The sequence below is a fragment of the Watersipora subatra genome, chromosome 7 (assembly GCF_963576615.1).
Source record: "Watersipora subatra chromosome 7, tzWatSuba1.1, whole genome shotgun sequence".
Taxonomy (NCBI): domain Eukaryota; kingdom Metazoa; phylum Bryozoa; class Gymnolaemata; order Cheilostomatida; family Watersiporidae; genus Watersipora; species Watersipora subatra.
Window position 1 is genome coordinate 40047171 of NC_088714.1, and position 21596 is coordinate 40068766.

General features: G+C 34.5%; 2 protein-coding genes across 4 annotated transcripts in view; one reads left to right on the top strand and one right to left on the bottom strand.

The window, feature by feature from the left end:
- LOC137400125 (aromatic-L-amino-acid decarboxylase-like) overlaps positions 1 to 8218 on the top strand; it is a 32356-nt gene extending 24138 nt beyond the window's left edge. Inside the window, exons 12-15 of the mRNA XM_068086437.1 lie at positions 1748 to 1890; positions 2586 to 2788; positions 6883 to 6961; positions 7769 to 8218. Of these exons, the coding sequence (XP_067942538.1) occupies positions 1748 to 1890; positions 2586 to 2788; positions 6883 to 6961; positions 7769 to 8115 (772 nt within the window). The 3' untranslated portion in view covers positions 8116 to 8218. The remainder of the gene's footprint in view (positions 1 to 1747; positions 1891 to 2585; positions 2789 to 6882; positions 6962 to 7768) is intronic.
- A 1331-nt stretch (positions 8219 to 9549) lies between these two features.
- LOC137400126 (uncharacterized) overlaps positions 9550 to 21596 on the bottom strand; it is a 28685-nt gene continuing 16638 nt past the window's right edge. For all 3 annotated transcript variants that reach the window (XM_068086438.1, XM_068086439.1, XM_068086440.1), the window contains 4 exons: positions 18837 to 18925; positions 16933 to 17100; positions 14694 to 14803; positions 9550 to 9961 (listed from right to left, as the gene is read on the bottom strand). In XM_068086438.1, coding sequence (XP_067942539.1) covers positions 9881 to 9961; positions 14694 to 14803; positions 16933 to 17100; positions 18837 to 18925 — 448 coding nt within the window. In that variant the 3' untranslated portion in view covers positions 9550 to 9880. The remainder of the gene's footprint in view (positions 9962 to 14693; positions 14804 to 16932; positions 17101 to 18836; positions 18926 to 21596) is intronic.

Sequence of the window (21596 nt, forward strand, 5' to 3'; positions counted from 1 at the left end):
GTTATTACCGCCGGTTTATACCGGTTTTTACCTCCCCGGGAAAAACTCCTTATTGTCCAAAAGTGAGCAAAACTAAAAAACTTATTTTTTGACAAGTTGACTAATGCTTAAGCAAAGAATAATAATAAACTTATACCATTAGCTGTCATAGTGCTTCTTTATGGCTTTTTAACAGTACACAGTCTAAACAAGCGCATAGCCTTTATAATTGGTTTATTTACTAAATATTGAATGAAAAGACCAGATCACAAGATAATATTCGTTTATTTACATATATTAAATAATAATATTGAATGAAAAGCAATATCGATATGTGTGAAACATGACAATAAGCATAATACAACAATTAGAAAATAATTTAAAAACGAAAGCACATGAAGATAATGCCAAGTAGTCAAAATCGGTGAACTGATTAAACGGATTAGAGTATTGAGAATTGATTGTCTAAGAGAAGTTAATCCTTGTATTCGGCTGAAACATACCCTAAAGTAATTGTTTTTAGGTTTTGGTATCAAGCTACTAGTTTGGACGCTTTCTCCACTCCAAACCTGTTGCGCAGCTTAGTCTGCACTAAGGAAAAAGTGCCAAACAATACACGTTAAAACAGTTCTATTTTTGGACTGTAAAAGGCTCATCGTTATTTAACATTGGCCCGTGTCTTGGGTGTTGATTTTTTTCTAATTTTTCCCACTTTTAAACACTATTTTATTTCCATTGCTATTGATTGATATAAATATAGAGTCACAACTAATTGTTTAGTCCAATTTTCCATTTTTATTAACTTTCATTGTTTAGCAAAATATTTGGATAAAAAATTCTGGCGTTGTAATATTTCCCAGTTGTTCTCGGTTTTTACCAGTTCCCGGTTTTTACCCGTTTTTCCCGGTTTTTACCAGTTTTTCTCATTGCCCTGGGAAAAACAGTTTTTCCCCGGAAAAAATGCCAACCCTGGTCTATGTAGCGTGCCGGCTTAGTGGTCAGCTGGCGGGTCTTTTACCGGCTGGCAGCCGGCTGGTAGAGCTTCCGGTTGAGGGCCTTCTGTCCTTGGCTCGTCCGGCTGGCTGTGTCGGTTGCTCTCATCCCTGGGCCTGGTTGCCAGTTTCCATCACACATCGTCACATACCATAAAGATACTGTTATGTTGGTGTGCCCTGGCAGTTTGTGAGAACTTCTTTAGTTATAGTCGCACAGGGATACTATTGCAGGGATACTATCTTTGAATTTCATAAAAAACACTGTTGTTTTGGTTTACTATATGAACCATAAAGCTACCATCGTGTTGATCAGCTACATGAGACTACATCTCATGCAGCTGCAGTTTCTTAGGCCATAAAATCTTATAAGGAGACCATCATTCATTAACACTACTAGATCTTATAATGACAGTGTTATTTGGTTATGCCATTACATTTCATAAAGAGGCTATTCTTTAGGTACGCCTTCATTACAATTCATAAGGAGGGTGTTCTTTAGGCACACTCTTATTACATTTCATGGGGAGGGTATTCTTTAGGTACACTTTCATTACATTTCATGGGGAGGGTATTCTTTAGGTACACTTTCATTACATTTCATAGGGAGGGTATTCTTTAGGAACACTTTCATTACATTTCATAAGGGTCGCATTGTTTAGACACACCCTCGTTGCATTTCATTGGTACTGTTTAGGCACACCCTCAGTACATTTCATAAGGGTGGTACTGTTTGGCACACCCTCATTACATTTCATAAAGGTGGTACTGTTTAGGTTCACTATCACATCTACAAGAACTACTGAAGAAGACCTGATCAAAGATTGGAAAATAATTCAGGATGAGGCGAGCAAGTTGATCGCTGACGGAGGAATGAGCATTGAGCTGCCATCTGCAAATGAGCATGGCTTAGCTAAAAGTGAGTAGCAGATCTTTTCTACTTTCAGGGCTCAATTACTGAATTCTTATGAAAATATTAGCAACTTCAAAGAAAATAACCAGCTGACGAATTGCTCAATGAAAAAGCAAAACAAAAACTGGTTGCAGGAAGGGAAATTTTAGGGCTTGGTTTCATCAATGATATACAGCTCCCACTGGGGCTGTATATCATTGGCTTCATTATCAACAATTATGTCAAATCTGGAGGAAGTGTCACAATCTCGAAATATTAGTAAAAATCACTAAAGATTTGAAAGATTTGCATTATTATTTACATTATTTGAAAGATTTACAAATAAAATAATAATTAATCATTTTCTTTTTAAAAATGAAAACAAATATCTAGCTGTATGTTTTCTTTTTACAACAAATCTAAAATTAATATTTGCTACTTCGCAAAAAACGTGCTCAATACCACCAATTTGCTTCTAGAGATCATTTCTAGCTTATTTGAACATTTTGCACACTTAAAAAATACCAAACGGCAGAAGTGCTAATATATTTTAATAAAAGCGACTCATCCAGCCTAGAATTGCTATTTAGCTACTAGAGCCTTCAAAACTCTAAAAATGTCATGAGCTAACTTAAAAGTGGCAAAAATATGATGTAAAAAAGAATAATGAATAGCAAGAAAACACTGCGAGTCTCTAGACATGTATTCTCACTACATTGCAGCCGGCCCAAGGAGAAAAATGTTGCTGAGAAGAAGATACACTTGGGCTCACTACAATAGGCAGTGGGACATGAGCCTCCTGCTCAGCAACGTGCCCGTCCGCCCCTCTGTAGTCAACGGAACTTTTGCAGCACTGTATGACAACAAGGATAGGAGATTGTCCTCATCAACTGATGATGTTCATGATATTGATGGAACAAGCAAGGTAGGAGTCTATGCTTGCATCTCAAGTGGAGTTTCTCTCTCCTGTATATCCCTGGTTTTAACCTTGTGGTATGTACTGAACCCCACCAGTTTTATATACGATTTTACTAAACTCTTCTTTATTTAAAAATAAAATAAAATACAACATTTACTCAGAATTTCTTTATTGAAAAATAAAATATGATTTTTTTCACATTCAAACAGGTAGCCCATAAGTTTTACTGATACACAAAATGAACTGTACATTACCATCTCTGTGTTCAAAGTACAAAACTAATACAATGCATGAACTCACAACAAATTACATATTTTTTCATGAAAACATGACCTTACAATCAGTATGATTTTAGTTTGCAGTGTGGTGCCTGTCAAGTTAGCTGTGTCAGTAGGTCTGAGGACAAAAATATTCATAAAATATGAATACAATCACAGCTGTGATTCATATTGAATTAAGTTGTAAGCGTGTCGATCATGTTGTAGTCAATTGGCAGACAAAGGTGGGAATGACCATCACTATTTAGCCATCATAAAAGCTTGTGATATAGAAATCAAGGCGTTTGAAGGAATGTTTTTAAGACAGTTAGGGGGCCACGGGTTTAAAATTTGCTATCACGGAAAAGACCAGTCTTGGGTAGGGGAGAAACAAATACTCTCTTTCCTCACATGATCAATTTTAGACAGCAAATTGCCGTAGGTGTTTACAGTAGGTGTTTACAGTAGGTGTTTACAGTAGGTGTTTACAGTAGGTGTTTACAGTAGGTGTTTACAGCATGTGTTTACAGTACGTATTTACAGCATGTGTTTGCTGAGCTGGATAAAACTGCTATATCTAGATGAAATGATTGAGTTGTGCAGAGCTTTTGCAGTTAATTGCATTCTTGGATAGATATTTAACTGCATAGGTTGTTATTGTGTGTTTCTGTTTAACGTTTTTACTATTGTTATGTACTAGTGTTATGCACTTATGCCTGATATTATAATATAATATTATAACAACAAGTATTATATACTCTTACCATATTATAATATAATAATTTAACAACAAGTATTATATACTGTTACTATATTATAATATAATATTATAACAAGTATTATATACTCTTACCATATTATAATATAATATTATAACAAGTATTATATACTCTTACCATATTATAATATAATATTATAACAACAAGTATTATATACTGTTACCATATTATAATATAATATTATAATAAGTATTATATACTCTTACCATATTATAATATAATATTATAACAAGTATTATATACTCTTACCATATTATAATATAATATTATAACAACAAGTATCATATACTTTTACCATAGTATAATATAATCTTATAACAACAAGTATTATATACTGTTACCATATTATAATATAATATTATAATAACAAGTATTATATACTCTTACCATATTATAATATAATATTATAACAACAAGTATCATATACTTTTACCATAGTATAATATAATATTATAACAACAAGTATTATATACTGTTACCATATTATAATATAATATTATAACAACAAGTATTATATAATCTTACCATATTATAATATAATATTATAACAACAAGTATTATATACTGTTACCATATTATAATATAATATTATAACAACAAGTATTATATACTGTTACCATATTATAATATAATATTATAATAACAAGTATCATATACTTTTACCATAGTATAATATAATCTTATAACAACAAGTATTATATACTGTTACCATATTATAATATAATATTATAACAACAAGTATTATATACTGTTACCATATTATAATATAATATTATAATAACAAGTATTATATACTCCTACCATATTATAATATAATATTATAACAACAAGTATTATATACTGTTACCATATTATAATATAATATTATAATAACAAGTATTATATACTCCTACCATATTATAATATAATATTATAACAACAAGTATTATATAATCTTACCATATTGTAATATAATATTATAACAACAAGTATTATATACTGTTACCATATTATAATATAATATTATAACAACAAGTATTATATACTGTTACTATATTATAATATAATATTATAATAACAAGTATCATATACTTTTACCATAGTATAATATAATCTTATAACAACAAGTATTATATACTGTTACCATATTATAATATAATATTATAACAACAAGTATTATATACTGTTACCATATTATAATATAATATTATAATAACAAGTATTATATACTCCTACCATATTATAATATAATATTATAACAACAAGTATTATATACTGTTACCATATTATAATATAATATTATAATAACAAGTATTATATACTCCTACCATATTATAATATAATATTATAACAACAAGTATTATATAATCTTACCATATTACAATATAATATTATAACAACAAGTATTATATACTGTTACCATATTATAATATAATATTATAACAACAAGTATTATATACTGTTACCATATTATAATATAATATTATAATAACAAGTATTATATACTCCTACCATATTATAATATAATATTATAACAACAAGTATTATATACTGTTACCATATTATAATATAATATTATAACAACAAGTATTATATACTGTTACCATATTATAATATAATATTATAATAACAAGTATTATATACTCCTACCATATTATAATATAATATTATAATAACAAGTATTATATACTCCTACCATATTATAATATAATATTATAACAACAAGTATTATATACTGTTACCATATTATAATATAATATTATAATAACAAGTATTATATACTCCTACCATATTATAATATAATATTATAACAACAAGTATTATATACTGTTACTATATTATAATACAATAATAGTTTATAAAATTAAATATTGCACACAAATGTGTAATACTTTATTGTGTAGATCATTATTATATTATATTATTCCATATAAATATGCAGTTATGTTAACTCAGGAGTTTAACCAACAGTGTTGTTTCTTACATATTTCAACCGAAATAAATGGCTAATAACCATATGAAAATTACAGCCTTGCGCCACAAATTATGAACATGCCCAGATATTTTCATAAAGACATGACCTTGTGATTCGATGTGACTCTTGCTGTTGCCTTTCAGAGACCTCCACCAAACCCCTGAGACTAATTCACTGAACCCCTAGGATTTGATTGACGCAACTGATATATATTATGGGCAAATCGGGTTGGATTATCCAAAAATGAAAACAGTGTTTTTCACCCTGAGATACTGCGAGGATGATATAATCAGGTTGAACAAGTACAGCAGCAGTTTATAAATTATTATCCAATCAGGATTCGCTTATGAACAACTCTTAGCCAAGAGATGAAGAGCAATATAAATCTTGATGTTGCTGCTTTCAGCTGCTTCCTTATAGTAACTTTATAATAAAACTAAGTTAGACAAAGAGTGTTCCGTATCCTATTGGCAGTTGCTCCCACAAGGTATTCGAAAAACTGATATTGTTTGGAATGAAAAGAAACTACAACTCAATACAAATAGAATAATATAATAGAAAATAATATAATACAATGTATTCTAATACATGATTTCACATAATATAATACATGATTATTTTATATACTACAATATAGACCATTATTATTTTATACAATACAATCTAAAACATTATTATTTCATACAATACGATATAAAACATTATTATTTCATACAATACATTATAAAACATTATTATTTTATACAATAAAATGTAGTACTATAACATACAATATAAAATAGTATAGTATAGTAAACCATATTGATGAGCCAGTGATTGCAGTCTTGTAATGCTAACACCTGTATAGATGTAAAGATTATGCCAGTATTTACAAAACAAATGGCATTTTATAAGATGTACACTTTTCCTGTCAACCGCAGTCTAAGTACTTCATATCATAGGTTGTGTCTGATGCTCTTCTGTTCTCTATACAAACTTCACTGAGGAACAAAAAATAAAACAATCATGGGTATATTGCAGTTTTATCACCAAGGTGAACGAAAAGGTGTGAATGATTTGGCAACTGGCCAACACTTTATAACCCTTTTTCCTGTTCTCTTACTGACACAGGAATCATCTGGCAGAAGAGGTGAAAGGAGTCAACAGGTGACACTGAAACTGACGAGAAAGGTTTTGAGCCTTGACACTGGTAAGAGCGTTTACTTGAAAGAGTGCATGTTTTATACAACAATCAAATGTTACTCGTAATATTTCCGGGCGGATTTATAAAATGACTGAGGAGAAAAATGGTTGGAACGAGTACATAAAATGATCACGAGTCATAGATGCAAGCGTTTAAAGCAACTGATTTAACCAAGTAATGCATTTAGAAGAAAAACCTTTCTTTATGATCCGAGTGTGGTCTTACCTCTACAGAAATTGACTGTGCTAAAAGCCTTGTGCGCTTCTAAGATGCGCATTATTTCTTATCTTCCACTACTTTTAAACTGCATTCATTATGTACTGGGATGAGTCATTATTCTACATGTAGTTTGGTGCAACTAGCAACTATACACAAATCATTCTTACACTTTTAATGACATTCGTTGCATGTCCTTACTATCTCACCAAACCTTACTGTTTCACTCTCTGTCTCTCCCTCCCTCCCTCCCTCCCTCCTTCTCGCTCTCTCTCCCTCTCTCTCTTCCTCTTTCCTCCCTCTCTTCCATTTTCTCTACTTGTTCGTTTCATTGGCCTACATTAGTTTTATTAATTTAATTAAATAGTATTTAGTATATATATTATAGTATATATATTATATACACATAGTAAATAGTATTTAGTATATATATTATATACACATAGTAAATAGTAAAATGGTTATTCAATCAATAACATTCCAACTTCTTTTAATTTTATTCCATAAGTTGTTAAGATGTATGTATGTATGAATGAGCAGTAGGCTCCTGCCAAGCTAACCCATTGTGATGGTAGAAATGCCTTTTTGTATTTTTAGGTTTTGCCACGATGAAAGCTGGTCCACAGCCGATAGGCACGAATATCTTTGTGCCAACTATTGATGAAATGTCCAATTCAAGCGCAGAAGAGTTGTCCCTTCCTACACAAGCCGACAACAGCAATGTAAGAAGCGAGAATAAAAGTGAGATGGAAGTACCAAAAAGCCCGAGGAAAGTTTGGCTCCCTGATCCAGCCAATCACCTATTAGACAAGTTAGCGAATCTTAAAGTTTTTCGCAAACTCGGCTTGTCCCCGACCTCTCCAAATGAGTCTGGAGTGATACCAGATCCTCTGCTCCTAAAGGCTAAACAAGAGATGAATGGACACTATGGCGTAGATGGTTGAATATCTGGTTTTGTTGTAAAACTTCATTTCTTTATTTCTGTATGTTGTGGTTAATTTACAAAATTTTGAAATACACATGGCTGTAAGTGAGAAATTATCGAGGGTATATCTGATGATAGCAAACATGTTCAATCACGATATTTGCTAAAACCATGAACTCGGCCTTAAACTATTGATGTTTATCTCATTAAGACTTGTAAAACTTTTACAAATGAAGCCATTTAGGGAAAAATCCTTTAACAGCATTTAAATCATGAATTTGGCCAAAAATCTGAAACCTTGCATTAAAAAGTTTGCTATAGACGACATTGCAATTTCAGAACATGTATGTAAACAGCAAGGTGTGCGTCGCACTCATTTATTGTGTAATAATAACCAACTATACATCTTTGCTGAGTTGATCTGTGGCAGCCAAGTGACCAATAACATGCAACATCGTTTTAGTGATTAAACATTTCCTATTTTTAGTGCTATCATCGAAAGCTATTTTATTTACTTTTGATTTGGCTCGCTAATAATTACTTTAAAACAATTAACACTTTGGAGCGTAGTCTTGTCTACACCAGCGAGTCCCCTGACCCCCTGACCCTAGACTGTATTAACAACTTTACATCAACTGTGAAAGTAATTAGAATAGCACGATTCCTGTAGAACTGAATATCATTTTGAAGCTCCAAACTTGTGCACAATGGAAGATATCAAATAGAGTATACAATAGAGTATACAGAGTAAAGTATGCAATAGAGTATACAATAGAGTATACAGAGTAGAGTATAGTATGCAATAGAGTATACAATAGAGTGTACAGAGTAGAGTATAGTAGAGTATACAATATCAAATAGAGTATACAGCTCTTATTTCACTATCTTTCAATTAAATGATGTTTTAGAGGTAACTGCAAAAACAAAATGACTGCTGTAAACAGTCTGATAGAGTGCGTATATTTGTTATGAATAGATAAACAATTACATTGTAGTTTCAGTATCAAGCAAAGGTAGTTGTTGAAAAGAAGCCAACTTGTCTCTTTCTGAACTTTTATTACCAAAAACTTCAATAAACGCGTCATTAGAAACTATTGTCCTGTTGGCAGTTAGTTGCATGATTGTGATTGTACAGTGAGATGATTTCAAGTTGTTAAGGCTTGTCATTTCACACAGAACTTCCAGTGATTGCTCTCATTGTTATAAAGACAGAATATGGTTTTGTATCTTACTCTTTGGGCTGGATTATTTGGTTTGTATTTGGTCAAACATGCTCCAACAAGGAGCTTACTCGTAAGGTTCGATAATTTTAAGCTAATTTTTAAAATGGAATATGACCGAATGAATATACCATTTTACTGCAGCTCTCACGTGCAGCACCTCAATTGTAAATGAGCAGCAAAAAATTCGACTCGTTAAAATTCATGAAGACAGAAAGGAATAAAACTTGTAAACAAATATATTATATTTTATTTAGTAAAAATGTGCTATGTAATAACTGTGTACGGGAGAGATAACAAAGGAAACAGTGTAAACTGATTAGATAATGAACTTGGGAAAAAGTCATTTACTAGAGCCTACCAAAGAGCTCTTCTTAAACTGGGCAAGCGTTTCCAAATAATACAAATTAAAACATATGAGAAGCTGGGCAAGCAAAAAGTCTTATTCACTCTTAAACCACAATAAACATTATATTTACAGGAAAATGATATAGAACAAAATACGGAGATCAAAATTACAACAGACCAAAAGACCTTTGAAAGGTTAAAGGTCAAACTAGCTGATTACTCTACGTACAGTTGATAGTCATCCAGCTCATTCATTTCTTCAAGATATCGGTCTTCTCTCTTCTTCATCTTCTCGATCTACAGGCATGACAATTGCATTGACATGACGACATCACTTAACTTGCAAATATCCAATACAATTTCCATTTTTCAAAACCACAATCTGATTCAGGTATTTTGCAGCTCGCTCACTGAAATGCCTTTGACAAGCCTTTACGTAAGTGCAGGGACTGAAGCAAACTAAGATATAACAAGGTGTAAAATCAATGGTGATCAAAGTGAAAGAGAAGACAATTCCCAATTTCATAACTAGTATGTTATAGTTATTTATGACGAATTCGTGACAACAATTGCTTTTCATATAAGTGTAGGCAGAAGCCCAATGAGCAAACATTGAATTTCTTACCAAAAACTGTACCTCCATAATTGTAATCACAAAATTATTTATTGTATTCTCTGTTATTTTAATCATTAAATGAGAGAAAACTTGCTATGTAAAATTTAACAATAATGTCTCAAAATGATGTGCATGGCTTGTCTGAACCCTTAGTCTAAGTAAGAATCATCCAGCTCTTGTTTTGTTGATGAACTGATCATGCATGTCTGTTAACATAAAACATTTATATTGATTAGATTACTGATTTTAAGCGATTGCACAAAAGATCTTGATAAAAACAACGATATGAAAGAAAAAAAGTCAGTTAGATTCAGATCGACCGCCCAGTGGTAGACCACCCAAAGTTCACAGCTAACTTTCACTGCCAAAGACGCATTTATGCGTTTTCTAGGGTCGAGTGCCACAGACGCATTTTTGTGACTTTTCCAGCAATTGCGTTATAACCTAATTTTATTATTCGTTGACAACATAACCCACGGTCTTCAGGACTTTTATAAAATTGACAGTGTTGTCTGAAGATTTCTCTTTAAAATTAGCCTATAACAACGAAGCAATTTTAAACTTCTGTTTGAGAATTTCTAATCTAAAAACTAACATTTTTTGAGTAAGTTCGTTAAATACCGCGCGAATCAGAAAACAGGTAATTAGTTATGTTGATGACATTATAGCCAATTCAGATTCAGATTTTCGTGATTATACAGATAATTAAAGTAGCAGCACTGACTCTGATGGTGGTGAAAGTAATGGTTTTGTAAGAGTAAGGAACATTGTGGAGGATCACTTTAGCTTCTCATCGATCGTAGCTTCACATAACATTATCATCACACATAGTATAGATCCATTGAATTCTGTGCATAGCAATGTTGGTTAAAATGTTTGCAAAATAAAATATGTAAGAAAAAGATTTTAGATAGTTTGAAATTGAAAAAATATTGTATACATATCATGAAGCAATATCGGCAATTTTCGGTACATTCGGAATTCGTACATGGTTGGCAGTGAAAGGGTTAAGTACAGTGCACCCCTGAGCTATGATTATTCTGTTGTTTTTGCTTTATAATGTAAAACACAATGTTTTTCACCTCCGCCATATTTTTACGCCATACGACATCAACAAAACAAAAATTTTTCTCGAAATTCAATATTGCCAATCAATTTGCTGAGTACGTCAAAATAGCGAAGATATCGAGTATCGGTACAGTACAGTATCAGTACAGCCCACAAATTAAAAGTTAAGTCAAGTTTTTCCTTTTTGCATGGTCAAAGGGGTGAGTTTGTAAAGATCTCAGAATGATCTCAGATCATAACCACTAGATACACTGAAGTTACTAGGTAACTATAGTTACTAAGATTAACATACCAATTTGTTACTAATTTTTAATATGTACAGTAGGTATATAAAATTGAATCGTGTTTGCGTGTTTGCATTAGATAATTACTATTGTTTATTATCTAACTACTAATGACTATAATCACCAATTGTGTTATGACAGGTTTCTACACCACAACCAGTCACTTATCAAATAAGAGTTTTTATAAGTTACTGATGTCAGCTAAATGGCTTCAAAATAACTTGATTCAATTCTCATCAAAAAACTAACAATTCAATACCGAATTCTTTCGCATGATAGGTTGTGTAAGAATCGATTCAATTCACCGCCAAAACACCACAGTTCCCCAATCGTTAACCAAAACACCACAATTCCCCAAACGTTAACCAAAACACCACAATTCCCCAATTGTTAACCGAAACACCACAATTCCCCAATCGTTAGCTATCTTAACTTCAATAAATCGGTTCAACTCAATTCTCACAAATAAACGATATTAATGCATTATCAATTCTTACCTAAAGTTGGTTAATGGCTATCAAAATGACAATAAACGGCAATCACTAACTTAGCTACACGCATTAGCTCAGCCCGTTGACTGTTTGTATAGCAAATATCAACTCTTTCACTACAGATTACAAAGCTTGTTCAGATGGAATTAAGTCATGCTGACAATTAGTTGCTGACATACACTTGGTATTATTGTTGTAAAAGCAAGAGTTTCTATCATAAAACTTGAAGTTTTTTTTGGAATCAGCAAAAATTCCGCACAAGATTCAATGGATTTGACAAACAAAAGGTATGTTTAGTATTTTTGTAGTTTAGTAAAATCGGCTGCAAAAGAAAAACGCTAGTGTTCGCTGTTTGACCAAAACGCAGACACACATTCTCTAATATAAAATGTAGCGGCCAATATCTTAGGTCCAGTGTTGAAGAATTTTATCTAGCAGAAATACATATAAGGCCTCAGTTTACAATTCCTTTATCCATCCTAAATAAAAATATTGCACATTCCAATTTTATGCAGCAATTTCTGAGTTAAGGAAAAACGTTCGGTTCGTTTTTGTTCAGCAAAATGATAATATAAGAATTAGCAATAAATATAAGCATAAAAATCAACACCCCTTTCTGGATGACTAGCATGTACTGTATACACCCCTTAGCGTGTACTGTATACACATAACTAAATTATTGTACCGATGACTAGCGTGTACTGTATATACATAACTAGATTATTGTACCGATGACTAGCGTGCACTGTATATACATAACTAACATGACTAGCGTGTACTGTATATACATAACTAACATGACTAGCGTGTACTGTATATACATAACTAACATGACTAGCGTGTACTGTATATACATAACTAACATGACTAGCGTGTACTGTATATACATAACTAAATTATTGTACCGCAGTACATAACGGCATAAATAAGCTTATGGTCAGTGTGCAGACAAACCATAGAGCTATAATATATTAGTGAGTAGAACATATTATCGACCAATAAAATATACATCGGGGTATCGAGGTCTTGTGGAAACGTGTGCGACCAGCAACATGCTTCGGCCAACATACATAACAGATCGGGTTACTAAAGATATCAGTCTGTGATAGATTTCCTGTTAATGCAGTAATAATCATAGAGGTAGTAATAACAGAGAGCATTGGTGCATTTTGAATTAAGTCATTTTGCTTAATGAAAATAGGGAATCGAGTCAATTTGTCTATGTTGGCAGCAAAGAGCCGATTCAATTAAATTATTAATGGTGTGCTGAGTCAATTCGATTCTAGACTAGGTGAAACATGAGAGATTCAATTCATTTGTGAGATGAGCCTAAAGGCCTACTCGAGCAAGCGCGTTAACTCGAGTGCCCATCGCTGGCTAAATGTAGAGATTGTTAGCATTGATTGGATCCTTTGTAGCGACTCGGCTTTTATCGCAACGAACAGTCAATAAAAAAACTTTCTCGCTAGTCCAAAAGCTATCGTTAATCATCAAACTTCAGTTGATTTCATGAGTAAAAATAATAAGTTCTTGAATTACTTGTGAAACGATGAAAGCAAGATAAATGCATTCATACTGTTATCCATTGGCCAAAAAGGTGAGCACATGGAAGTGGGAAACAAGAAGAATGAGCAGACTCCTCAAGGAGCCAATAATAAGTATTTAGGTGAGTCCTTTTACTTCCTTAGTCCTTTTACTTCCTTAGTCCTTTTACTTCCTTAGTCCGTTTACTTCCTTAATCCTTTTACTTCCTTAGTCCTTTTACTTCCTTAGTCCTTTTACTTCTTTAGTCCTTTTACTTCTTTAGTCCTTTTGCTTGCGTGATTAAGAATGTGCACACAAGTGCTGAACATTTTTATTCTAATTATCATAGTTTAATTGTTTTTTAATTGAGACAAGTCATTCATACACGTCATACATATATTCAAGTCAAATTGTATGGAAAACTTTATATATGCTAGGTGAATGCCCAGTGTTTCACGGGTAATAATAAAACCTTGTGCACAGAAAATTTATTTTTAATCCACATATATATATATACAATTTATATATACAACATTTACCATTCTAACTTTTAAGTGAAGGTGTTTGATTATTTCTGTGTGTGTTATAAGTTTAATTAAGTTTATGCTACATGTATTTGTAGAATTTCAGGCAAGTCTGGGTAGTAGTAGTAGTTTTCTTCTGGTAGTTTAAGCATGCTAGCTGAAGCCTGCGTATTTTAATCAACCGCCTCAAAAAGATTTGCAGGTGTAATAAGTGAGGGCACAATTATTCCAGAGTATGGCGAGTAGGCGGTGAGGCGTAGCGGATATAAATGGACATTCGACAAACAAACCAACAAACACTTACATTTATATGTATGTCTAGAACGTAGTAGCTTTATATGTCACACTATTCAACAAAATTTGCGTTAAAGCTGTCAGAAGGAAAACAAAGAAATATGCATATAAATTTGTGTGGAAACAAAATTTTTGGTTTGTGAAAAACTTCTTCAAAAGATTAATGTGATTTATGATCATCGTTGACTTTCTTCAATAATGTGAGTTCGGAGATCGAGCCCTACTTACGGCAATCTTTCGCTGTTTCCTCAAGCTTTTGGGAGGAGACTTAGGCACCTCGGTGTCAGACTCAGGTAACTCATAAACTGGCCGCTTCAAAGCTTGGCTCGAAGTCGAATCTGTGAGTTACCAATATGTTGGGTTAGAAAAGATGTGCGCAGCCTGCATAGCTCGTTAATCACTTTGTGTTACCTCAGGCATAGAATAATATAATGAAACAAGTTTTAAAAACATGAATATAGAATATGTTAGAAATTTAAGAACTTTACAATGTCAACGGCGGCTAACTCATTGGTGAGGAAAGACTAGTGGTCTTTTCTCAAGGTCAATTGGAAGCAATTGACCTTGTGAGCCACCAAACCATTTGTAAAGGAGAACCTCGGTTCTCAAACACAATCCGTTCCAGAAGGTTGGTCGAAAACCCGTTGTTCGAGATCCGAAACAGGTTTTTCCATTAGAATCTATATATGTAAGTTTAAATCCGCTATAAGTCGGTTTAATAAATTCGGTAAAGTACTTTTTAACATATGACACCATAAACTGTACTGTATACTGAATGTTATAAATAAAAATGGGTAGATACAGATCGTGTTTAACTTTAACAAAAGATTTTCAATCTATGATGATGAAAAAAAGTAAACATTTTGTTTGCTTTGCTCTTAAAACATCGAAAACATTAAAGGTTACGATACAATACTTAAAATCGCAGAAATTGATAATAAAACAGCAAAAAAATACAACAGATCAGTTACATCAAAAATCATGAGAAAAAGAAAATAAAAACAGCAACGCCATGTCTACTTCACGTCTTTGAAGGAGAATCTTCCTCCAAAACAATTTAAGGTAACTCGACTGGAGGAGTTGTGTCCCTAGAAAATCTCTTCGGTAGAGGCGACATCCTCCCAGATGGCTCCTTTTTGTAAAGAATTAATGACACGGAACTTCTCTCTTTTTTGAGAACCTTCCGAAAGTGGCTCATTACAATGTATAAACATGCTGTTTCCGGAGCTGTTCCAAACGTTTAATTCAAATGTGTATGTTCCGGTCTGGTCGAGAACCGAATTTATGGTCAAGATCCGAGACGAAAAAATCTTAAATTTTTTGGTCGAAAACCGAGTTGGTCAAGAACCAAGGTTCCACTGTGGAAGATAATTAACATGATGAACAATACTTTACTAAAATAAACTTCCAGAGATTTCTAGATGTACAAAACCAACTATTTTGGGCCCTCTCTCCAGCAGCTGAGTAGATGCAGTATTAGACTTAGAAATAAGATGAGGGAGAAACGAAGGGAAACATAATTTGAACTGTTCGATGAAATTTGAGTCTTCTTAAACTTTATGTAAATTGTTAGCATGACCCCGAACTAGCCAAAAAGAGAGAAATGGTGGTGAGAGCTCAAAGTGAGTCTCGCGTTTATGCATCACCTAAAATACTGCACAGTTGCCAGGAGCATTAGGCTAACATCACATAAGACACATTATTTTCATAGAAAACAGGTAAAAGAAATTTTTTTTTCGAAAAGCAACAAATGGAAAAATTGTACTGTATGTATCATGCCTGTAACTTTCCCTGTCATTACTAATGGTTACCGTTTCCTAACCAAACCCCTGATCAAATCTGTAAGATATCAACAAAAACGCATCAGAAAAAATAAAAAACTAACTTGCAACCAGGCTTCAGTTGTGTTTACATTATTGTGCAGTGAGCTGTGCTATGGATTGTGCTCCTTCTCATAAATTTATGCATAATGTTTTGATGTCTATGCATAATGTGTTTGATGTCTTCAAAGGCACATAAAAACCAAACATTAAAAGGTCAATTATTAGAGTAATATTATAGTACTTTCTTATCAGTTGTCATAGATTTAATCACTTCTATTTTAACAGATGAGCTTACACTACATTACTGTCTTATTAACCCAATCTCATTCTCTATTGGCTAAGATTGCATCACTTTGCCTATCTATTGGCTTACATAACACCACCCTGCCCATCTATTGGCTTAAATAACATCACTCTACCTAAGCATTAGCTTACATGTACATGTCACGGCTCTCCTTTTCTGATGCCCTAAACATTGAAGGAACGAATATTCCAATATCTGGCTTTTACAAACTTACTATTTGGCTACTATTTTAGAAATGGTCATAGCGTGCCATCTAATATGAGGAAAGAAATTGCACTGAGCGAAGTCATTCTGGTATCAACCATTAACACCAGGAGGAGATAACTTATTATAAAAATACCTTGCATTGAGTTGTTAGATTTGAGCAATGACTCATAGCCTGAGGACATAGATTCTTGCAAGTCTTTAAGCTGACCTCTTCGCGACCTCATGACATTGCTTGTGTCCATGAGTATTGGAGAGGCAAGACTAGAGAGACGGGGTAATGAAACCCTTAGCACTTTACTTGCTAAATTGATAAAATAAGAATTGGTTGAGAAAGGTGATATTACCTCTCTACAAAACCAGTTTGTGCATTTCAACAAACAAACATCCCATTGAAAATTAAGCTGTTGACAAATTTTCTGTGAACTTACAATTGAACACATTAAGCTTGTCAAAAAGACTAAACATTACGCATGCAAACCTAAACAAAAAATAAGCTCCAACTTAATAAACCATGAACAGACTGTAACAGTAGAGCCCTGCGTGTATCCGCACAGAGCCCTGCGTGTATCCGCACAAAGCCCTGCGTGTATCCGCACGGAGTCCTGCGTGTATCCGCACAGAGCCCTGCGTGTATCCGCACAGAGTCCTGCGTGTATCTGTACAGAGTCCTGTGTGTATCCGCACAGAGTCCTGCGTGTATCCGCACAAAGCCCTGCGTGTATCCGCACGGAGTCCTGCGTGTATCCGCACAGAGCCCTGCGTGTATCCGCACGGAGTCCTGCGTGTATCCGCACAGAGCCCTGCGTGTATCCGCACAGAGTCCTGCGTGTATCTGTACAGAGTCCTGTGTGTATCCGCACAGAGTCCTGTGTGTATCCGCACAGAGCCCTGCGTGTATCCGCACGGAGTCCTGCGTGTATCTGTACAGAGCCCTTCATGTATCCGCACAGAGCCCTGTGTGTATCTGTACAGAGCCCTGCGTGTATCCGCACAGAGCCCTGTGTGTATCTGTACAGATCCCTGCATGTACCTGTACAGAGTCCTGTGTATCTGTACAGAGCCCTTCATGTATCCGCAAAGAGCCCTGTGTGTATCTGTACAGAGCCCTGCATGTATCTGTACAGAGTCCTGTGTGTATCTGCAGAGCCCAGCGTGTATCCGCACAGAGCCCTGTGTGTATCCGCACAGAGTCGTGCGTCTATCCGCAGAGCCCTGGGTGTATCTGCACAGAGCCCTGCGTGTATCTGCACAGAGTCGTGCATCTATCCGCAGAGCCCTGGGTGCATCTGCACAGAGCCCTGCGTGTATTTGCACAGAGCCCTGCGTCTATCTGCAGAGTCCTGCATCTATCTGCGCAGAGCCCTGCATGTATCACATATTCTTAAAGCGTTACACACGTCAGATATGAAAGAACAAAGGAGATATGACTGAGGACTAGGCTGAGAGCCACTAATGCCAAGGTCAGACAAACATGGCTCTATATAATACAAACAGCCTAAAAGTGTGACTACAGAGATAGAGGTTGAACATAATGTAATCACTGGGGCATTCAGCACATGTTTCTGATGAGATATTCCAATGATGTTTGAGTTTGTTAGATCTCATTGGCTAATTCCGTTGGTGGCGAGTACACTAATTAGAGTTTTAAGTCTCGAAAAAAGGAAAAGACGCCAATTACAAGTTTTGTTTACACTATTGTAAGTACCAAAGTGTAAACGTGCTCTCGAGTAACTTGGCTGAACAATATAGAGTAACCAAACGAATTTTTACAAATACCAAATGTGTGTATACAGCACTGTGTAGGAACTACTAGCCTGTGTAAGAAACTCGTTTAAAAATTCAACCATAAGCAGTTGACCATGACCTTTCTTGCTGCGGATTTACTTGCAAAAATGCTACCCCGTATAGCGACACATTTAGCTACCAGCTTGTACCACTCGTCATCAGTGAATATATAAACTGGTTAATGCGTATTTAGTGAACAGCCACTAACACCTTCATTAGATTATCAAAAGAAATTATTTATATCTAACCTACCGCTGCCAGTGAGAGAGGTATTGGCTGGAGTCGAGGTCTCAACTACCCGATGTCTATCATTGTCTTCCTTCGAGCTTCTCCTCTCATACCTGTCAGAATATATACTAGCACATAGAAAAACCACTTGTTTGATTCTGCCATGCCAGAACTAGGTGCAAGAGTGGCAAAAAGTGAGACAGGTTGCAACGCCCCGAGCATCAGGTGAAGTTCGCAAAATAAACGCAGATGTGAGCAGATATGAAGAGCAGATCACAGCTGAACAATTGTGATCTGCTCTTCTACACATAGTGTATGGTCTGATGTATCTCACTGTCACTCACAGTTGAACAACTGAGTGACAGTGGCAAATGTTTACATAAAATGCACCAGAGCATACACTATGTTTCCATTACGCGGATGTTACGGAGATTTGTGTGTTGCAAATTGGCGCTTTGTTAAACGAGATAAGGGATTCTATGTCAGAGGTCAGAGCAGGGTGCAGATGTACTCCTGTCTCGAAAAAGGAATGACCGAAGTATAGGAAAAGTTTAAAATGAAATAGCTTGCGTGGGGTTTGCTTGGGTATCATTCACATGAGAGGTTTCCATTTTTCGCAATCATGAAACATTTGATAATAATTTGTGATTAATAAAACTCGCTTGACTTGCAGGTTTTTACAGTTTTCATCTTGTGGATGACACACACTTGCGGATTAACCACTTTATGGAAATATAGTGACTGAACTTTACCTATCATCACCTATCATTCCCTATCATCACCTATCATTCCCTATCATCACCTATCATTCCCTATCATCATATATCATTCCTATCATCACCAATCATTCCCTATCATCACCTATCATTCCCTATCATCATATATCATTCCTATCATCACCTATCATTCCTATCATCACCTATCATTCCCTCTCATTACCTATCATTCCCTTTCATCACCTATCATCATACATCATTCCCTATCATCACCTATCATTATCTATCATTCCCTATCATCACCTATCATTCCCTATCATCACCTATCATTCCCTATCGTCACCTATCATCACCTATCATTCCCTCTCATCACCTATCATTACGTATCTTACCTAACATTCCCTATCACCACCTATCATTACCTATCATTACCTATCATTCCCTATCATCACCTATCATTCCCTATCATCACCTATCATCATATATCATTCTCTATCATCACCTATCATCAACTATCATTCTCTATCATCACTTATCATTCCCTATCATCATATATCATTCCCTATCATCACCTATCATTCCCTATCATCACCTATCCTCACCTATCATCATATATCATTCCTATCATCACCTATCATTCCCTATCATCACCTATCATTCCCTATCATCACCTATCATTCCCTCTCATTACCTATCATTCCCTCCCCTCACCCATCATCATATATCATTCCCCATCATCATATATCATTCCCCATCATCATATATCATTCCCCATCATCACCTATCATTCCCTATCATCATATATCATTCCCTATCATCACCTATCATTCCCTATCATCACCTATCATTCCCTATCATCACCTATCATCACCTATCATTACCTATCATCACCTATCCTCACCTATCATCATATATCATTCCTATCATCACCTATCATTCCCTATCATCACCTATCATTCCCTATCATCACCTATCATTACCTATCATCACCTATCATTCCCTCTCATTACCTATCATTCCCTCCCCTCACCCATCATCATATATCATTCCCCATCATCATATATCATTCCCCATCATCACTTATCATTCCCTATCATTACCTATCATTCCCTCTCATCACCTAACATTCCCTATCACCACCTATCATTCCCTATCATCATATATCATTCCCTATCATCACCTATCATTATCTATCATTCCCTATCATCACCTATCATTCCCTATCATCACCTATCATTACCTATCATTCCCTATCATCACCTATCATTCCCTCTCATTACCTATCATTCCCTCCCCTCACCCATCATCATATATCATTCCCCATCATCATATATCATTCCCATCATCACTTATCATTCCCTATCATTACCTATCATTCCCTCTCATCACCTAACATTCCCTATCACCACCTATCATCATATATCATTCCTTATCATCACCTATCATTATCTATCATTCCCTCTCATCACCTATCATCATATATCATTCCTTATTATCACCTATCATTATCTATCATTCCCTATCATCACCTATCATTCCCTATCATCACCTATCATTACCTATCATTCTCTATCATCACCTATCATTCCCTCTCATTACCTATCATTCCCTCCCCTCACCCATCATCATATATCATTCTCCATCATCATATATCATTCCCCATCATCACTTATCATTCCCTATCATTACCTATCATTCCCTCTCATCACCTAACATTCCCTATCACCACCTATCATTCCCTATCATCATATATCATTCCTTATCATCACCTATCATTATCTATCATTCCCTCTCATCACCTATCATCATATATCATTCCCTATCACCACCTATCATTCCCTATCATCATATATCATTCCCTATCATCATCTATCATTCCCTCTCATCACCTATCATCATATATCATTCCCTATCGACACCTATCATTCCCTATCATCACCTATCATTCCCTCTCATCACCTATCATTACGTATCTTACCTAACATTCCCTATCACCACCTATCATTACTTATCATTCCCTATCATCATATATCATTCCCTATCATCACCTATCATTCCCTATCATCAA